Source organism: Lichenostomus cassidix, chromosome 2 (genome assembly GCF_008360975.1).
Source record: "Lichenostomus cassidix isolate B80296 chromosome 2, HeHo_3.0, whole genome shotgun sequence".
Classification (NCBI taxonomy): Eukaryota; Metazoa; Chordata; class Aves; order Passeriformes; family Meliphagidae; genus Lichenostomus; species Lichenostomus cassidix.
Window position 1 is genome coordinate 75,287,037 of NC_139482.1, and position 20,446 is coordinate 75,307,482.

The 20,446-nt window shown below is 38.4% G+C and overlaps 1 protein-coding gene across 1 annotated transcript in view; it reads left to right on the forward strand.

The window, feature by feature from the left end:
- CDH12 (cadherin 12) overlaps positions 1 to 20,446 on the forward strand; it is a 335,414-nt gene that overhangs the window by 297,778 nt on the left and 17,190 nt on the right. Inside the window, exon 9 of the mRNA XM_085052104.1 lies at positions 19,837 to 19,973. Within this exon, the coding sequence (XP_084908230.1) occupies positions 19,837 to 19,973 (137 nt within the window). The remainder of the gene's footprint in view (positions 1 to 19,836; positions 19,974 to 20,446) is intronic.

Consider the following 20,446-nt stretch of genomic DNA (forward strand, 5'->3'; position numbering starts at 1 on the left):
TTACACCAGAATGACACCAGATTCCACAAATCCCACAGTGTGCCAATGGTATTAGATAATATTATTAACAGTATTAAGCGACTTAAATAAGGATGAGCAATAACCATGGGAGCCTGCACTTTAAACCCATTCACATCAATCTTGGGCAGGGAGAGGGAGGGGTATTCCCTCATCATCCACAGAAGACAGCTCCCCCAGTATAACAAGGCTGTCTTGTAAGGGCAAAGCACAGAGCCACTGTTTGTGTTAATGTGTTCCCAAACTCAGCAAAACAGACAGACAAGCAGTGCAGCTGACAAACCTGTCCCACACGGGAGACTTCTACTCAATAATTCTACTCTATCTATACATGCTCAGTATAGGTAGATAGATATAGATAGATAGATAGATAGATAGATAGATGATAGATAGGGTGATAGATAGATGATAGATAGATAGGTATAACTGCCTTTGTCTCATCCCTGCTCCGGTTCCAAAAAGGACTATGATGGGTTTACTTTAGATGGACGCCACATACCCACCAAGCCACTCTATCACTCCCCAGCTGGATAGAGGAGAGAAAATAGGATGGAAAGCAATTTGATAAGGCAGTTTACTAAAGCAAAAATAAAATTTTGTGCACATATAAGCAAAGGGGGAAAAAAAGGTTTATTCTCTACTTCTCATCAGCAAGTGAGAATGACGTTCAGCCATTTCCCAGAAAGCAGGGCTTCAGCACATGTAATGGTTTCTCTGGAAGGCAAACAATGTAAATGACAAATGTCGCCCCTTCCTCTTCTTTTCCTTAGCTTTCATATGTGGGCTGTCATCATGTGGTATGGAATATCCCTCTGGTTAATTTAACTGGCATAGTTGTGTCCCTCTCTCAGGATCCTGCCCACCCTCAGCCCTTGATGGGGGGAATATTGGAGAGACAGCACTGATGCTGTGCCAGCACTGCTCAGCAGTACCCAAAGCACTGGTGAGTTATCAACACCTTTCCAGGCACCAGTGCAGAGCACAGCACTCTGAGGCATGCTGTAGGAAAATGAACTCCAGCTCAGCCAGACCCAATACACGGATGTTTTTGTATTCAATATTCCATAAGTTTTATATCCTCTAAATTAAAAAAAAAAAAAAAAAAAACCCCCAAAAAAACCCTAAAAAAATCAAAAAACACAAAAAACCAAAAATTAAACATGATCATAAGTCAGAAAAGTGTAAATTAGTTTGAAAGAGTTGAACATGTTTGCAAGTTCTTAATGTATCTTAATCAATTGTACTCTGTTAACTGCTTGAAATCTAGATCGTCTCATAGACCTAAAGAATTATTTCACCCATTTCATCATCTTGCAAAGGAGTTCAATCAGCTTCTGAGTAAATTTGCCCTCTAAACAAATGGGTAAAAGCAAATCATGCTATTTGAAGGCTCAGCCTATACAAATTACTGGGTAGTACTGAGTAGAACTAAAACTAACAGTTGTAGTGTCTCTACAAATTCATTCACTTTCTCTGAAATGTTTTCCTGGAATTGTTTGGCCATTAAAAAGTTCGTAACAGAAAAAAAACTTAGTCAACAGTCTGCCAAATAATAAAGGCTGGGATAAAATCAGCACTGCGTGCAACAGAAGGCAAAACTCCAGAGAGCAGGGCAAGCTAGAACAGCTCACATGAAAGGAAACAGTGTTAGTTCCAGCAACTAAATCCATGTTATCAGACAAAAAATTTAGGTCTGTTATGTTAGGCATATCAGGAAGGGGAAGATAACGGGTAAGAATGAAGTTTGGATTCAGCTGTTAAATATTTTGTTGGAGAAAATTGAAAATGGCAAGGCTTATATTATTTTTCTCTTTTGTTATTAGTATGAAATTTTTGGACAAATCAGGAGTCTTAAAAAGTTTGTTTTGTAGGAAGTTATTTGCTAGAGATATTGGAGGGAAATGGCACAGAGCATACAACCAGTAATGAATAGGAAATTAAGCACAAGGAGAAAAGGAGCTTCAGATATTCAACACCTGCAAGGGTGACTGGCTTTGCAGCTGTTTTGGAACATTACCTCAGGGCACCTAATTTTCAAACTGTGTTAAATCTGGAGCTTATGTGTCTCAGGTGATCTCTTTTGTGTATTCCCATTTTATCCATAGTGCTTCAAGAAATGCTCAGCATACATGCTCAGGTGAAGTCTTACGTAGTTTTTGGCCATTAAAAGTCCCAAAGCACTTGTAAAAACAGCTCTGATCTCATTTTCTTCTCAGACTCCTTTAGTTTACTACAGCTTGAAGATGACTGGGAGGAAAAAAAAAAACCAGCCGTCTTGTAGTGTGTTACAAAGTATGTAATTTGTAACTGTGCAAGTTTTTAGTAAAGATCCTCTTCAGGTACAAGGGGTTTTAGGACTTCCTAAAAATCGCTGGTTTATGTGTCCATGCAGCATGAATGTTATAGACAGAGCTGTCTAAATAACAAGAAAGCGGAAAGGGAGTACAAGACTGAATTACCTGCAGTACTTCCTAGTGAGCTCTGTCTAACAGTGTGTGAGAAGTTCAACAGCTTTGCACTGACATGTCTGAAGTTGTCAGATTTCCATGGAGATGATCTTCTGGCATAAAGTATAAGAGGATTTTTTTTCCCTGATGTGAATCCCACACATGACTCTAATTAACAATGAGTTTCATATTCTGAGCCACAACACTGTCCTTCAGATCTTCTCTGCTTGACTCAGAAGTTTTGCTTTATGAACCAAAAGACCACTCAAAGCAGGAAAGCTGTGGGGACTGTGCACTTCCTTGATCAAGTCCAGAGTCAAGAAACCATGATTTTAAAGTAAAAAGCCATATGTACTAGTCATAGGTCAGTCCTGCCCTCAGTATCTTGGGGATAAGACTGTAATCCCTGCATGTGCTTCCAAAGGAAAAGCCTTTTTTATTTTCTGAACTAGTTCACAATGGCCAATAAACTTTTATGAACAGGTTTTGTTTTCCCAGGGAAATACTTTGTCATGTTAATATCAAGAAAATAAAAATGGTAGGTTTCCTTCTGAATCCTTGAAAACCGTATCTTCATGTACAAGCATAAACAAGATGAATTAAAATATGTAAGTTTGACTTTTCAATCCTACAATTCCTCGGACTTTTTTTGTGCCTGCACTTTTTGAATTTTCTTATTCTTCAGAAAAAAAAAAATCTGCCCTGTGACATCAAGATGTATCTTACAGTTGTATACATATATAGAATGTCTGGGACACCTACTTCCAACACCTCAAGCCTCTTAATTTAATAACAGCTTAGGTGACAGCTGTTTTTCTGTGTATGGTATCATGCTGCAGAGAAACTTTTGTACAGATAAGAGATGTGGAGAATTAGGAATTTTGGCTCCTTTTTAGCTGCTCTGGTGGTTTTTGCACACTTCTTGCACTGTTGCCTCCTGTCGGTTTGTGTTGCAATTTTAGCTATACTCTATCCCTTGCATTTTATGAAATGCCTGTCACCCACCCCACTTTTAAAACCTCTATTCCAAGTTCTAATTTATTCAAAATATCTAATTCAGATACCTGCAGAACTACTTCACAGTTTCTGCTTCAGAAACCTTGCTATCTCTTTCTGTCCTCCTACCAGCCCTCTGTTTTGTTACATCTCTTATGCTCTGTCAGTCTAATAGTAGCCTTCTGTTCCACAGTCTTTCTCCCACAGCTAGTTTCTGTATTTTCACTCCTGAACCATGTCTCATTAGTTTCATTGGTGTCCTGCTCTACCCTCTTCCTTTCTTCTGCTGAGGACAGACATCATTTGTGATCTCAGTGTCTTGATGTGCTTTTTTCTCTTCATTTCAGTTACTTTATCGTCTTACTAGAACTATAGAAACTGGGCTTCTATCCAACATTTTCTGTGAATACCAAGGTGTATATTTGGCAGACACATCTGCTCTTTCCTCACCATCCTCTCTACTTTTCACCCTCATTTGGCTCAGTGAGCACTGAGCTATCATGCATGCAAGATCCCCATCTACCTACCTTCAGGCAATGGTGGATATGATACAGGATACTGAACTCCTACTTCCTGATCCCATTTCTCCCCACTTTCAGGCTCTTCTCCTTTTCTCCATTTTCTGGCTCCTAAACTTGTCTTCATGACCTCAGGCAATCTCATCCTCCACTCCACCTCCCTTACCCTGTAATTTTTCCCCCGTATGATCCCATACACTGCCCTGCCATTCTCTAGGTTTGAATGACCTGTCTTCCTCCTCAGCGACTGGGTGGTTTTAGGGAACTGGACAGAAAAGTGACTTCTCTTCAAACAGAAGGCAGAAAAAGATTTTTCTTCTGTCTATAAATTGTCCTCCAAAAGGAACTGTTTTCTAGCAGTCACAGCACTGCTATGGTCTCTGTTTTACCTTTACCAGGAAACAAGATGTGAATGACAAATTGTTATGCTAGTCCCCTTCATGGTATTTTAAATTAATACTTTTTTTTTTTTTTTTTTTTACACTTGCAATGGATTAGATGCACGCAGACTGTTATCACAGTTCAGCTGAAATGTGGCTCAGTTGTATCAGTTCAGGGTCTGTGGTACCTTGATTCCAGTGATCAGCTTGGAGATACTAAGAGAAGATACTACCAAAAAGAGTGAATTTGTCTTAACCTTAATCTTAAATCCATATACTTAAGGCTGAAGAGATCACACATGATCAGTAGGGGAGGTAAGTGTAGTCACTCGTTAGCCCTCTCTGATGCTGCAGCAGGTTCAATGGAAACAGATGGAGTCATGCGTTAAAAATCCTTCTTTGCATTTCTGGGACACATGCAGACTGACATTTTGATCTGTGTGGGTTTTCTCAAGACTGGCAGGAACATGGAGGAAAGGTAAGTACTTTCTGGAACAAGTCAGAAAGACTGTGCTAGAGAAAAATTAGACCTTCCCAAATAAAAGATTGGTGGGATTAATTTGACATGCATAAATTTTCTTTGATCGAATCCTGGATGCATTTGAAGCATGAAATACTCTTTCCTAAGTCCAGCAAGTCAAAAGCAACTGAAAACAGAGTCTGAAACTGAGAGAGGCCAGTAACCTTTATTTACAGTCAGTAATTCATCAACTTACTGAAGCTTGTGAAAAACAGCAAGTGATCTTCACTTGGCATATGCAGTCATATTGCGCTATAAAATGTCAGTCAGGAGATTGAACTGAAATAGATGTGTAGACCCAAGAAGTTTATGGACTACAGCTTTCAGTGAATGGCCTGTTTGTGAAGGAAGTGGATGCTGAACATCAAGAATTGTGCATTCAGATCCAAGGCAAAGAACAACTTGGCAGGGAAAGCTTCTAAATTAATTGAGAACAGTTAAGAAGCCAAAGTGAAGAGAAAGGAACAATATAATCATAATAGTTCATAATAATTTCTGGTTTACTTCACAGCACTTGTACCACCTGGTGATGTGATTTTACAAAACCAGTTCTCATCCCAGAGGCACACATTGTAATTTTACCTCAAATAATAGTCTTGCTGATTTTTCATCAAGGACTCTTATTCCAAATTTCTCCAGCAATGGATTTCTCAAGGATTCTAGAAAGCAATTGTGAGATTAAAACAGAGATTTAATGGCTGCAACCATTATCATATCATCTCAATCGGTGAACCTCTCAGGGCTTGACACAGAATTATAAGGTCTCAGGACTTAAAACTATGTCTAAGAAAAACTTACATGCCACAGGGAAGTGTGTTGGTTGATATTTTGAACATTGGTACACCAAGTCGATCTTGAAATTCTCTCACTAGTATAGAATAATAAATAAGCTTCCCAATATTTTTAATTTAAGGTCTGTCATGCCTTTTCACAAGGATAACTATTTTAACCATTGCAGCCTAGTCAGATTCCAAGTCCTTTCAATGTGAATTTATCCTTCAGGTCTTTAAGCATTGACTTTACTTTCTTGTCCTAAAATATTCACATCTATTATGATGTTTAAATAGTTATTGCATAAAGAGCTTATATATTTTGCGCTTTGCTTTTTTGTTTGTTTGTTTGTTTGTTTTCAGGCTTGTTAATAAAGTTTAAAAAACAGGGGTTTTGAGAGTTCTACACTTTTTGGGATCTCTGTGTTTGGAAGTTTCAGTCACCTTCTGACTAGATGCAAACATCTCAGATATTTCTACTTTTACAGTATTCTTATTCTTGGCTTCTCAGTACAAGAAAGACATGGGCATACTGGAGGGAGTCCAGCAAAGGGCCATGAAGATGATGAAGGAACTGGAATATTCTTTCTATGAGCAAAGGCTGACAGAGCTGGGAATGTTCAGCCCAGGGAAGAGAAGACTCGAGAGTCTTAACAGTGCATATCAATGCACTTAGTGCACATAATAGCACCTAAAAGGAGGGTGCAAAAAGGATGGAGACCACTTCTTCTCAGTGGTGTCTAAGTGCAGGACAAGAGACAGTGGGCACAAACTGAAATACAGGTTTTCTCTGAATATCAGGAACAGGAAACATTTTGTGCTGTGAAGTTCACCAAGCACTGGCACAGATTACCTCAGGGAGGTGGTGGAGTGAGAGCTGTGGAGATATTAAGAAAATATTTAGGTTTGGTCCTGGGCGAGTGTCTCTAGGTGCCCCTGCTTAAGCAGAAGTTTGGGCCAGATGACCTCTAGAGGTTCCTACCCGCCTCCACCCTTCTGTGATTCTGTGACATCCATCTTTAATAAGCTGGAGCAAAGTCTGTGGTAAATAATGGCAGGGAATCATCTATGATGGCTAAAAAGACTGCTGCCAGCATTCATTGAAATGGTAAGTCTACAGATCTGTAAAAATAGATTATTTTAGAAAATAAATTTGAAAATAGTGTGAAGGAAACACAGCACAGAAATCTGTCTCAGATAGGAGGAGAGAGGAGCCAATTTCAGAAGTAAGTGAGAGGACCTGATTTTGCTCAGGTCAGACCATCAGCATGCAAATAGGAGCAAGGAGATGCTTATCCAGCAACTTTTGCCTGGTGCCCTCATGAAATTCATAAAACCTTTGAAAAGGTGACTTCATACATATACTGACCTCTGCAGATGCTGCATTCCTTGATACATCAGAGGCTTGGAGAGGAGAAACAAAAGAGGAAAATGCAGCAGCTCTGCAGCATCAGAGCTGTTCCGTATAATCTCTTATTTTATAAGCACTTCACCAGACCAGCTTCAAAGCAGTACAGTGAAGCTTCCAATTCTTGACTTTACTGTTTCCTCTTGTAGATCCAGCTGGCAATCCAAGTGAGTCCCAACTGATGATCTAAGCAAGCAATAAATCTTTTACTGTGTGCTGCAGTTTTCTCTAGAGTCAGCATGATTACTTTATTTGCTTTTCCTTTGATTGTCTCAACATCAGCATTTTACTTCAGCTTTTTCAATGGAAAAATATGTAAGATATTTGTTCAGATTTTAGTTCCAAAAGACATAGAACAGAGCTAATATTTACATATTTAAAATGATGCAAAAGAAAACAATCAAAGATTGTTTATATCCCTATTGAATAGATGCCAGTAGGCCAGCTCTCCTCTATAGTATTTATGATATTTAATGTCTTAGCACTCGAGCAGGAGACAAAGCATTCCAGGCCAGGCATGGGAACAGCAGCCTAGGAAGCATTTCTGTTTTATCCTTTGGTGTTTAGGTCAGATGCACCCAAGGCTGACTATCTGATGGAGTCATCACACCTGTTTCCCTCCTCTCATCTTTCTTAAAGGTTGAGGTATCCACTCAGACTTACTTGCTCCATTTCTCTACACTCTGCCCATTTGCAGAGATACTCATAAACATCCAGACACCCATGCCAGCATGCTTTTTCCCCACCTAAAATCATCAAAGCAGGAGCTCCCCCCGCAAAGCTGTCTTTTCACCAAGTGTGAGATGTGCCCTCTGGTGCCTTGGGTAATGCAGGTGGCTTCTTCTTCCTGATATGGGCAGGATAAAGGTGGAAAGAACAGACCATGGACAGCAGAGCAAAGGGCAAATGTACACCTTTCAAAATCAGGGTAAAATGGTGTTCAGGGCCTATACTGTGTGGTACTGGTAGAGAAAGTGCTCTACTGCTTTCCCACCATAGCAGCATTGGCTGCTAAGCCGGGAGTGACAATGTTAAGTCCAATGTGCCTTCTGCTGCCGCTCACAGTCCAAAAACTGAGACTTAATTAAACTGCAGGACAAAGTTTTCCCTCTGCCTGTCTTGCAGTTCTGCCTGCTCAATGAAGCAGGAAAAATGATGTTGAGACTGAATAAAAACAATGCATTTTCCAAATGACAACAGCTTTTGATAAGATACTCAGCTGGTAACGAGAAATGCAGAGCAGACTGGAGTGGAGCTGACTGGAGGGTCAGATAAGAAAATGAACAAAGCCTTTAAAGGCAGAGGGAGGAGAAAACACAGGAAGTTGTAGACAGGCAGAATTGGCAGTTTGAAAGGGCTGATAACTGAACTGCAGCACATTTTAATTCTTATATTACCTAGCATGTTTTACTAAAATTCTTATGTAAGATTTATAAGGGTTATGAAAAGTTTAACAGCTTCCCTCGCTTGACTCTGACCCATCATTAGTTTGGCTGTCTGCAGCCACTGCTTTCCTGTCAATTAATTTGGCATAATGGTTTATTTTCTCCAAAGGAGCAAAATATAATTTATTTGCACTGATACTACTTTTTCCAGACCAGATAAGCTGCTGACTGCTAATATCACCAAAACTTCAACCTCCTGATTAAAATCACACAAGTAGGGAGCCATGTAGAAAGAACCCAGTCAAGTTGTATGCTGAAGAGTCAAACTGTTTTTTCCTTGTGGGAGATGAAGTGTTACATGAAAAGCATGAAAACGATAGGCATGGAACACTGTCAAGAAACATTCATGCCTTCTCCCAAAGTGTAGCAATTCCTTTGTCCTTCTCTTAAGCATCACTACCTGCTGGGCAGAATAGATCACACTCATTGTGTGAATGCTCACAGGATATCAGTCTGAGAAATTACACTGCTGAACTCCTTCGGAAGTGGGTACAGAGGCAACAACCTATTTGGGCTTCTGTCAAAATAATCCCAGAATTCTCTGCTTTTTAAGCCAAAAATTAAGTAATGCAAAACTATCCTTCCTAAAAGATTCTATACATTACCTCAGTGGGATCTTCAAAAACACTCAGCCTGGACTATTATAAAAGCTTTACATCAGTGATAGGCACATTTGAAAATGTCTACAATACCATAAAGAAATAAGGGTTTTTGTGAAATGCTGAAACAAAATTCATAGTAAAACTGACAGAAATATTTTAGCTTGATAGTAAACTTGGGGGTGTATTTATTTTTAGGTGTGTCAAGTGTGATGTGGTATAAAGGCAATTCTGCTGCTTTGTAGCATCACCCACACAGGTATCTCTAGTTTTTGATACCTTGGAAAAAAGCAATGCCACTGAGACCTTTCTTCCCCTTGTTGGTTGTGTGTTATTATACGACAGTAAAGGCACTTAGAGCAAGTTAGACTGAAGACATTGGCTGCTCATTTTTGGTTGCATTTTAATATGCAAACTTAGAATCACACTTGAGGTGGTTTTTGACATCAGTTCTGCAGTGCAACTGAGAAGTGACCCCTTTGTGACACTGGTTAGGTAGGTCAAACAGCTGCTGAAACCAAACTACATTTTTACAAACTGTCCCTTTTTGTTTGAAAAGGAAATTGCATTTGGCAGAACCACAGGACTGATGTTGACTGGAAGTGGGAAGGGAGGTCAGGACAGGACATGACTACTTAACCTGGAGCAGCAGCAGAAGCCTTTCTGTGACTGACTTTGGAGAAATGTCACGTTAAGATTTAATGGCACTAGTCATATAGTAGTGAATGGCAGTGCTGGTTCTTTTTCACACTTCAGATAGAACTGGGTTTTGTCCATTGAGGGCTTTTTATTGTTTGTTGTTGTTTACCCTCCATTTCTAGTATTCCCCCTAAAAACAAACAAACAAAAAACAAACACAAAACCCAGCAAAAACAATACATTTGAGATTATTATGTATTGGCATGGGTGGGGTTCTTCTGGGTTCTTCCTCGTATTCATGAGGTTACCAAAGGAATATGATCTGTCAGCAGACCAACCCAAGTTTCCTTTAGTTTGACCTCTAATGCCTCAGAAGTGTTCTGAAGAATTTCAGCAAAGGTAGAGAAAGTTTCCACTGCCATTAAGGGAGATGGCTTAATAAATTATTTAAAGCATATAAACAAAATAAACCCCTGCAACCTAGTGCAATAGCATCTGCCAGCCATGAACATCCTTTACATTTTTTGGTTAATGACAGAAAAATTTTACAAAAAAAATCAATGTTATTTTGCTGATATTAGCATTAGATTTTTTAAATAACCCTTAGCATGGATATATAAGGTGACACTTTTATGTGACAATAGGTAAGTTTGATTGCATTTATTCCTTCAAGCATAATATCACAATATTAAACCCAGGGTGTTAAAACTGGCAGTTCTGCAGTTTAAGAGGACTTAAGAGAAGTCCTATCTACTTTCAATATATTAAGAAATGTATTTCTTACAATATTTTATATTAACAGAAATTATTCAATAACTAGTACTTTTATTTTTTAAAATATCCAATATTTTGCATATATAATAGTGTGTATGCATACAGCACAATTGCTGCTGGGTTGTACAGGGCACTTCAAAAATATTGTGATCTTATTTGCACAGGAAAACATGAATGATATGCAAAACCAGTCTGCTACTCTTGAACTAGTAGTACATTACACTTTATTTCATATTTCCATGCTGCACAGACAAGAAAAAAGATTCTTTAGCATTTCTGCTCCTGGAAAACTGCGTGCAACAACATTTTCAGGTTAATAGAAAACCACAAGAAAGAGAGTCAAGGGTAATCTTTAAATCAAAAGAAGTAATGGAAAAGAAACTAAATTAATATAATACTAATTCAAGAGTTGTTGCCCTAAGAATAGAAATTTAACTATCCTACTTTGTCCTAAAAGCAAATAACTCAGATGACTGTACCATTTAACACAGGAAAATAAAATGTTTTGCTACATTTATTTGAACTGTTTGAACTTAATGACTTTTTTAAGCATGCATGGGTTACAGGAACAAGCAGAAATCTGTCATTGTTGAGAAACTTGCCGAAGCAGACGAATGCTTGGCAGACTGTGCTGACAAATTCTTGCAGCTGATGAGTCTCCATGCCCTTGTGATGCAGCAGCTCACACAGAACGAGTTCTCCAGCAGCTCTTTGTTCCATGGGTGGCTGGGACTCTGAGGGCAGGGACCCATGTACTTTTGTACTGGCTTTTTGCAATAAAAGGACTGATCAGCAATTGGAAAAGCTTATGCTGGAGCATTTGACTTAATATTTTTACACCGGAGGCTCATTTCAAAAATTCTTGACTGCACCTTTAGCAAAATCATGGAAATCACTCCTCAGTGTTAACTGGAATGGGAGATACTTCCAGTAACCAGCAGAAGAATTTAGCACTTATCTTTGAGAAGAGCAATAAAGTTCTGACTTAGAGTTTCTCATATTTATGCATGTAAATATGGTGACCAGATTTGTTTGAGTTTTACACAATGATAACTCAGTGAATGGATTTAGAACTGCAGGATGGATATTTTAGTGTCAGGGTGGGATTTTGGAGGACACGTGGCTTGTATACTTCAACACATTGCATTCTCAACTTTTAAATTTCTTTCAGGCTTGACTTGAAATCTCAATTTCTTGTTTCTCATTGTACGAGTGATTTTTCTGTTTCCCTACATTTTAATAACAGCAATCTTAAAAAGACCCAAAACCCATTATATTTTAAACTATGTGAAACTGCACCTTAAGATGAGTATGATTGGTATGATGATACTGTTTCCTATTAAGCAGAGTTTAGCATTTCAGAGACTTTAAGGATTATTTGTTCCATCTTTCTAGAAATTTCCTTTACTACACAGTTTCTGTTACATTTCCCAGCTTGCATTTTCAGTACCAAGCAACAGCACTCATGTCATTCCTCCTGTGCGCAGCAAAATGTACATCACTGACAGTAAGATTTTGCTACAAAACATAAATTTTCCCTGATGAGTTTTGCCCCTTCACTTTTCTGTGTTGATCAAATTCTACCCTCCCCTTTTCAGTGTGGAATCTCTTCAGTTATCTGCAGGCCATTATCCTGTCTCGCTTTTCTCATCTCTTATCCAAGCTAAGCATATGTTAGTTCTTTTAATATTTCCTTATAACTTGGAACTCCTAAACCCAAGACAGTTTTCCTTGCTTTTCTGTAAGCTTCCTCTAATTTTTTTTTTCATATTTATCTAGTGAAATAATACCTAGGACAAAATTCTGTTGTAGATGTGTCATATTTTCAATATCCAGTTGTATGCAGAGATCTAATATTTTCAAGCTGCAGCACACGATCATTCTACTAATGAAAATTTCTTTGGGCTTTCAGGTAGTCTCATCACACCTAGAATCTCATTTGTATTCTTCCAGTCCCTCACCCCTTTTGCCACTCCTGCTTTAATGTTTCTTTCATCTATTTAATTATGTATGTATAGGAATTACAAAAAAACTTAACTGATCACAATACCCAATTGCATCTTAGGTTTCATCTATGTTCCTAAGGTTTTAAGTTACAGCTTATTATTTCTGATATGATGGCTGGTATTTAACTATCCCAAGTTGTCATGGACTCTGAATTTCATTTATCTGCAGTTCAATATTTAAATAAAACTTAAAGTGAATGCAGTTTAAACAATTTAAGGTCATATACACAAATAGTGATCTATCGCATTACAGAAAATTGATACTTCATCCCTCACCTTTCTTTGCAATATTTTTGTTTAAAAAGCCTGTGTTCTAAGTTACTGGGTACTAGAGTAAGCAATGTGCTTTACATCAGCAAATTGTGAGTTGAGAAAAGTTGAGGTATTTTTATAAAGCTCCTCTATCACCAGGTTATTTTTCCCTCTCATACTAAACAAGTCAATAGGAATTTTTGAGGAAATATTTGTTGACCACAAAGGCACAATGATTAGAAGACATTAACTTTCAAATGCCTAATTTTGGTTGTGCTGAGATTACATTGCCAGTGCCTTTTTTAACTTGAGGATACTCTTTGCAACGAGATACCAAGTAATTTAAAAAGAAAAAGAGGAATCACTAAAGCCCATATATTCTGAAGTCAGTCTCTTAGCTGCCTCTGAGGATCTTGGCCAATAGATCTGATGTTTTGTATGATCTTCACTTAGAGGAGAGAAATTACCAGTACATTTATCCTTTGAAGATCAGCTTTAACTTACCTTATTGTTCCCATTTCTTCCCTTGAACTTTCTCTTTCAAAGCAGAAAAAGTCTGGTTTTCTGTAAATTCTTTCATTCACTTAATCATGTAAGGTTCATAGTCCAGAGTACCTAATTTGCAAATACTACATTTAACACATATTACTCATTTTCTCCTTATTATTACTTTCAGCAGCAATTCTCTCAAAGCAGCCAATCTGAAACCTCTCAAGGGGAAAATATGAAACCACATTCAAGCTCCAAAATACACTAATAATTCAGCCTGGACTGAGAAAGTTGCCTTTACCTCAGCTATTGAGTTGCTGGAATTGAGACCTGCATCACAACCATCGCCTCAAATGTCTTCAGGGTGACAGGCACAGCCCCTGAGGGCTGAAGGCACCTCCTCCTCCCACCCCTGACCAGTCACAGGAGCTTTCCACAGTGACTGGGCAAGGATAAAGTTCCTAGGGAAGATCAGAAGGGACTGGCAACTCAACAGAAATTAAATTAAACTTAAGAAGAGCCCAGCCATTCAAGAAACTACAGAAAGGAATGATTTTTCCTCTTTCCAATTTGATTAATTTACAGGGAAAGGTATTAAGTAAATACTTGAAGTTGGAAAGAAATAATGGGTGGAAAAGTATAATTGAGAGCATACTTTCTCTTAGAAATAATACTTCTTTTTATCTCATTTCATCAAGAATTTTCTTAGATAAAAATGCTTTATTCCAGTTCTTGGCTTTGAGAAATTGTAGCTGAAGTAATGTTTTCTAAACTTGGATCGACAGCCAAGACATTCAGAATGTACACAGAAAATTTATGATTTGAGTTTTGTTAGATTCACCATTTGGATCTGCTTAAGGTACAATTTCACAATAACATTTAAAATAAAGACAAGAATATTTATGCTGGTTCACAGCAGATGATGGGGGACAACTCTATTAAATATAAAAATTGAAGAAATATCCCCTCTATTTTCTTTTTCATTTTCTTCTTTTAGGAAGCCAGTACTGATCCCTATTTATTGTACCATAAAACAATGGGGAAAGCCAGTAATTAAATGTTAAATGTGTCAATGTTCACTGAATTGTATGATTCCCTTTCATTTTCAGGCCAGTTCCAATAGAAGAATGCGCTTTACTCCTTCAGATTTTTGTATGCATTCTATTGCTGCAAGAGTAAGTTTGCACTGAGTTCCTTTAGCCAAAGTGTCTCCAGGGACATGATCCGTGCTTCCTTTCCCTGCTTGCTATACAAGCAGGGTGTCTTTGCTGTTACTGTGAGCACCTTGGGCAGGTCAGAGCTCTTCTCATGCTTACCATAACTGTACCTTATTTATTTTCTGTGTTTTAGCACTCTTTAAGGTCAATCCCTGAGTTTTACTTTGTCATTTGTCCTTAATCCTCCCCTTGCAGCTTTGAAGCAATCCTCTCTTCCTCTAAAACACATACACTTTTATATGTCTTACCTTGCTCATTTCCTGGCTTAAATTACGCAATCATAATATTAATAACAAGGTTTAAGAACTGCATATTCCATTACACCATTACATATTCCATTAGCCATGATACCAAGGGCTCCATCTTTTCATCTTTCAGGTCCAGTATCAGAAAGAAAACTTCTGGAAATCAATATTTTCTCTCCAGACTCATAAGTCACCTCATGTGTCTCACTGGCAGTGAGATAGCAGAGCTACAAGAGACTGTCCCTGCTTGCATTCTTACTTTTAAGGAGGTATGAGTGTTTCTGGGCAAAGTATCTTTAGTCTGTCCAGTTTTTTAGACTCTGAGACCTTTCAGAGACCTTTCAGCCTAAAATTATGTCAAAGTATCTTGTCTGAAACGTGGATGCATGTAGCTGTCAGCTACATGAGCACTTAAGCAAGATACACTGGGGTGCTTCTGGGGTAGAAATGCACAAGAGAGCACTTAGAGCTTGATATGACTCAGCTTTCACCATATCAACATTGTGCAATTGAAATTTTTCTGGTACCTCTTGATACCCTAAAAGTTTTCTTTTTCTTTGCTCATGACATTCTCTTCAGAAGAAGATCTGAGAGTATTGGGAACAGCTGGGGAAATTCCCACAAAGGGCCAATGCATTGACACACAGATGCATACTTTGTGTTCTGTTTAAGCATCAACCAAAAAAAAAAAAAAAAAAAAAATACTTCCAAGTCTTAAGCTTCAGAGCTTCCTTAGCATCCTGCCACCTCCCATCCCATCTGAGCCTGCTGTCATGTAGGTTTCTCTAGCAGCACAGGACAGCTGTCCAGTTCTTTTAGTCATGGCATAACAGTCTGAAGCACCTACAGTTTTCTGCTCGATGGCTCAGAGTTCCTGTTATCCCCACAAGGATGATCTGCTGTCACTCATGTAGTCTATAGCACTCCATCAAGCACTCTGACACCTTCAGTGCTGCAGTGAGAGTCAGCTCAATCTTCCTCCTTTTCCTTCTCTCTTTGCAAGGGGTTGAACCCTCTCCCATGGGAGTGTTCTGTGAGACATCCTGAGGGATACACAGCCTCACTGTTTAGCCAGGGTGAATGCCTATAATTCTTGGAGCTCCTAAGAAGACAGTGTGGACTCTGGGTGAGTCCTACAGGCTTAACATTTCTTAAATCTTAACATTTTATAAACCAAATATTTCCATTCTCTCTCTTCTATAGTACATAATGTAGAAATACAGCTATTCTTGAGAAAACTCAGGCAATGTTAGCAAAGATATGTCCTTCCACACACTCCCTGCCTTCAATAACATAATCTGGAATATTCCTCCACTGGGAAGAATATTCAGGGAGACATATGAGTTAAAATTTCTTCCCTGTCAGTGGATATGGACTATATAAATGTCAGGTACTGAGAGCTGCCAGGAAAGCCTCTTCAGGGGCTTCTGAAAAATAATACTGCTTTGTCCTATGCCAACAAGTAAGTTCTCCCTAACTTTTCAAGGAGGGAAATGCCTCTTAGGATTAGTGCACTTATCCATGGTCTGTCTTGCAGGCACTCTGAGCAGTCAAATAAACCAACCTCAGTTACTTCAAACTGCTAGACCATGACTGGAAGATCTAGACAGCTGTCCTAACACCAGTATTTCAACAGTGTTCCTCTGTGTATCCCATTCTAACAAGAAATGTCGGGCTTTATGTCCCAGATACCATTATATCTGGGAAGTTACAGATTTTTCTGGTTGGAGACCTTTTTCTCATTTCTTCTCTTCCTCAAAGCATTTTTTCCATCATTAGGGACAGAGCTCAGGCAACACTATTGGCCTTAGAAAGAGACTAGCTGTTGCTTTCCTATTTACAAATAAATCAAGTGTGTGAAAGAGTGCTTTTTGGCAATAAAACGAAACTATGGATTTTTGCCAAAAGTTGCCTCTCCTTGAGCTCTCCCAAAAAATTTCCATTTCAAGACCAGATAGATGGGGTCCCATTCACTTTTTCTTAAGCTTTATAGACTTACTGAAGTATCTGGGAGAAATTCTGCGTCCAGAAGATCTGCCTGTAAGAGGATTTTCTGCTAGATATGTTTTCATGGGTACTATACACAGAGAACCAATAAAAGGAAGAAGAATGGATGCTTGGTTGCAGCTTTTCCTGTAAATTTATATGATTTGGGCATTACATCTCCAATAACGCCTCCTATACTTCTGATGTTTCTCTCTGCGGGAGGGTGGCAGGAGGCAGCGGCCTCACAAGTCGAGGTCCCTGGGGCGCGTATCTCCACTAAGTCTGGGCCGGGCAGCCCCCGGGGTGCGCTTAGCATGGCGTGAGTCTCCGGCCACAGAAATTCTAGCAGGAAACATAGTGAGATGAAAGAATGAACTGGATGCCATTACTGTTCTGCTAGGGAGGTTTATTTGGAGTACGGGGAAAGGGTTGCAGGGAAGGAGAAGGGGGAAGGGAGACAGGGCAGGTAGCAGGTGCTAGCAGCACAGAGATGGAAGACCTCTCTCTGACACAGACACTGGCTTTTAAGGGGAAAGGAAGGGGCAGGACCTTCTCCCTTAGAGCCAGTCTCAGGAGGAGGAGGGGAAAATTGACAGGGGGGAACACACCAATAGGTTTTCAGGTACAGCAGAGTGGGTATTTCAAAATGAACCAATAGCATACAGAGCAGGGAAACAATGGAAGAACATGGAATCCTAAAAACCCACATTGCTACATACCTCTTCCTTCTGTAGTCTAATTGAATATGTAGATTCTTAAAATAAAAGGAGCTGAAACAACAGGCTCTTACATGCCTAATTTAAGCTTATGTGCAGCACATGGAGAGAAAATGAAGGGAGGCCTTTAAAGATAATGCCAAAATTAAAATAAGTAAATAAAAATACTCACAATGCTAACAGCGATAACATAATAGATTCCACATTTTTAACAAAGGTGAAGGCAATGAATTTGGAAGAACTGCTGCAGTTCTGTTTTTATCAAACAGTTCAATTCCCATGTCCACAGAAGCCATGAGGAATTCTGCCATAGGTATCAGCAGGAGTAGTGCTAGTCTTGCAGTGCTTGCTGTGAACTTTGATTCTGTTGATACTTATGTTTAGGAATAGGCATACTGTGCATGAAGTTAATCACCTGTGTGAATGCTTCCAGACAGACTATCAGTTTCTGATCCTACAAATATTCATGCTTGAACTTCACTTCAAGCACAACAGTGTTCATACTTAATATGTTTTCTGTAGTTTCAAAGCCTCCTGCTGAAGGAAGCCATCACCTACACTGTGTTTTGAATTCAGGCCTGTACTTTTCTTCCCTGGCTCACACTGTGATGTGTGGGGAACTCAAAGTTAGTCTTCCTAAGGGGAAATAAAAGCCAAGTTACTTTTTCATGCTTTGAACTTATTTATTTGTGTGTTGCTGCATATTTAATTTTAGAAGAAATTATAATTTATTAAACATGCAAAGCCTGAAAGAGTAATTTTGCTGCTCCTAAGGGAGTATCTGAGGGTAATGATATTTCTAATAAATGGCTTATATATTTTTCATACTTTTTATGTCAAGCAAATTTTGAACAAAGAAATTGAAATTACAAATGTAGGTAGACAATAATATCGTATTCAAGAAAATGTGCCTGCTCAACTGTGTAAAAAGATACATGCTGCCTTTAGCAACCCATTTCTGAGGCTTTTCAATTAAAGCTGTAAACTGGTAATGATGCCTGTCAATTGATGAAATAAACTATTTCATCTACAGATCATGTTTTTCTTGTGATTTTGATTGAACAAAATACCTCCAAATGAGCAAGTGACCTTATTTGTGGCTTTTTTACTCTTTGAGTGTTCGTGGGCTATTGGCATTCTTAGTACCAAGCAGAAATATTTTCTCTGGGAATATGACACATCCACCTTTCAACAATTGCTTCCTTCCACAGAAGTAAAGAAACAGAGTGTTTATCATTCCATTCCCTATATATTAAATACATAAATAACTCTAATCAGAGAAGGAAATAGCAGTTTTTATTTATATTCTCACTGGTTTACTTGCAACAAGCTGTTATAGAAGTGGTTCTCTAGGCTTTATGATCTTCTAAATGTACTTCTTGTTGAGTGCCATTTTGTTCTTATTACCTTCTGCTCATGAATGTCTTTCTCAATTTCATCCTGTATAGTTTTTGAGAAACACTGTCAAGGTATGAAGAGACTAACAATGAAAAGGAAATTAGTAGCTGGCAGCAATTGCATCAGAAAAAATACTATTCTGTTATGACTACAAACAGTAGCATCAAATGTGAAAATAGACTTGCAAATTAATTAGCATTTAAGGGAAATAGGTTTGGGATAGTTAACATATTGCTTTTAAGCATCTATGTTTGCCAGTGCATCTCTTCTTTCTCTTCCTCACTAGAGAAAAATAAGGAATAAGTAAACATTTCTAGTGTTAAATCTGTTCTATGTTCATACTTCTTGAAGTATAAAGGCTCAGGAAAACACAACAAAACAAAACAAAAAACAAAACAAAACCATGGCATTGTCCTGTTCCTCACAGGTCCAGTGAAAGCTACCTATTATTCACAAAGGCAAAGAGCTCTTTATTGATCTTATATATGTGTGGGAATAAGCATACTCTTCTCCATATTCCTTGTTGTTACTGTACCAAAATCCTTTAGAACACCTCTTTGTAAGCCAGAGAGGCTGTGTCCAGCCTACTGCAGCTACAAATGGATGTAAAGAGAGCAGATCTGCTACATTCTCCATCACCATCCATACCTCAATCCCTGTTTCACATATCTTTTCTCTTTTTCCGTGTAAGCCAAGGTAGTGCTTTCCAAATTGGCTGGCACAAGTAATCAGGGTCACAGATGATGTGCATCAACTTCTTGGAACTTCAAGGTTTTCAGATAATCTGAACAACAGAAGTACTAAATCTTTTGTTATATCCCATTTCCCCTTGAGCATTCCAACTCGGCAAAAAAAGAAATAAACAAGTCATTCTTTATTGTCTTCTTCCTGCAAGGATGGTAATAGCTGTGAAGAGAAAAATAACAAAACTTGAGGCAGCTACGCTGCTGCTATGATAAATGAGAAATCTTTGTACATTTGCATCTACTTTCTTTAATATTTTTCATATACAGATACTTCATTGATTGGAAGAATGATGTGGACAGCTACTTTACAATAGATGCTACTGAAGGAACCATTGCTACTAATGAATTACTGGACAGAGAAAGCACAGCACAATACAATTTCTCTATAATTGCAAGTAAAGTTAGTAAGTATGACACAAACTGAATTAATATGTTAATGTGGTATTTTTCTCTGACTGTAATGCTCAGGTATAAATATTATCTGAAGAGTGCTTGAATTGCCAAGAATTTGTTTAAGAATGTCCAATAAAAATAATTTTGCCAGACTCACTGTTAGGATAAGTGTGATGTTCAGTCAGCCCTGTATAGTAAGGTTTTGCTTGTAGACATGAGGTAGACACAGCTCCCTCAGAAGCTGAAAAGCATTTAGTCATCATTAAGTGCATGAGGAGCTATATGGAGGCCTTCCAGTTCTGATTTCTGATTTTGTAGTTCATTCTATATGAAATTAGGTTAGTCAAATAACAGGTCGGTTGTTATGCTTTTTGAAGGCAGAAAAAATTAATGAGTCATTTGATTCTCAGATAAAAAGTACACTAAAATTAAGCCAAGATTTTATGCACTAAATGAACTAATCTGTGTGCTGCATGTCTGCTCT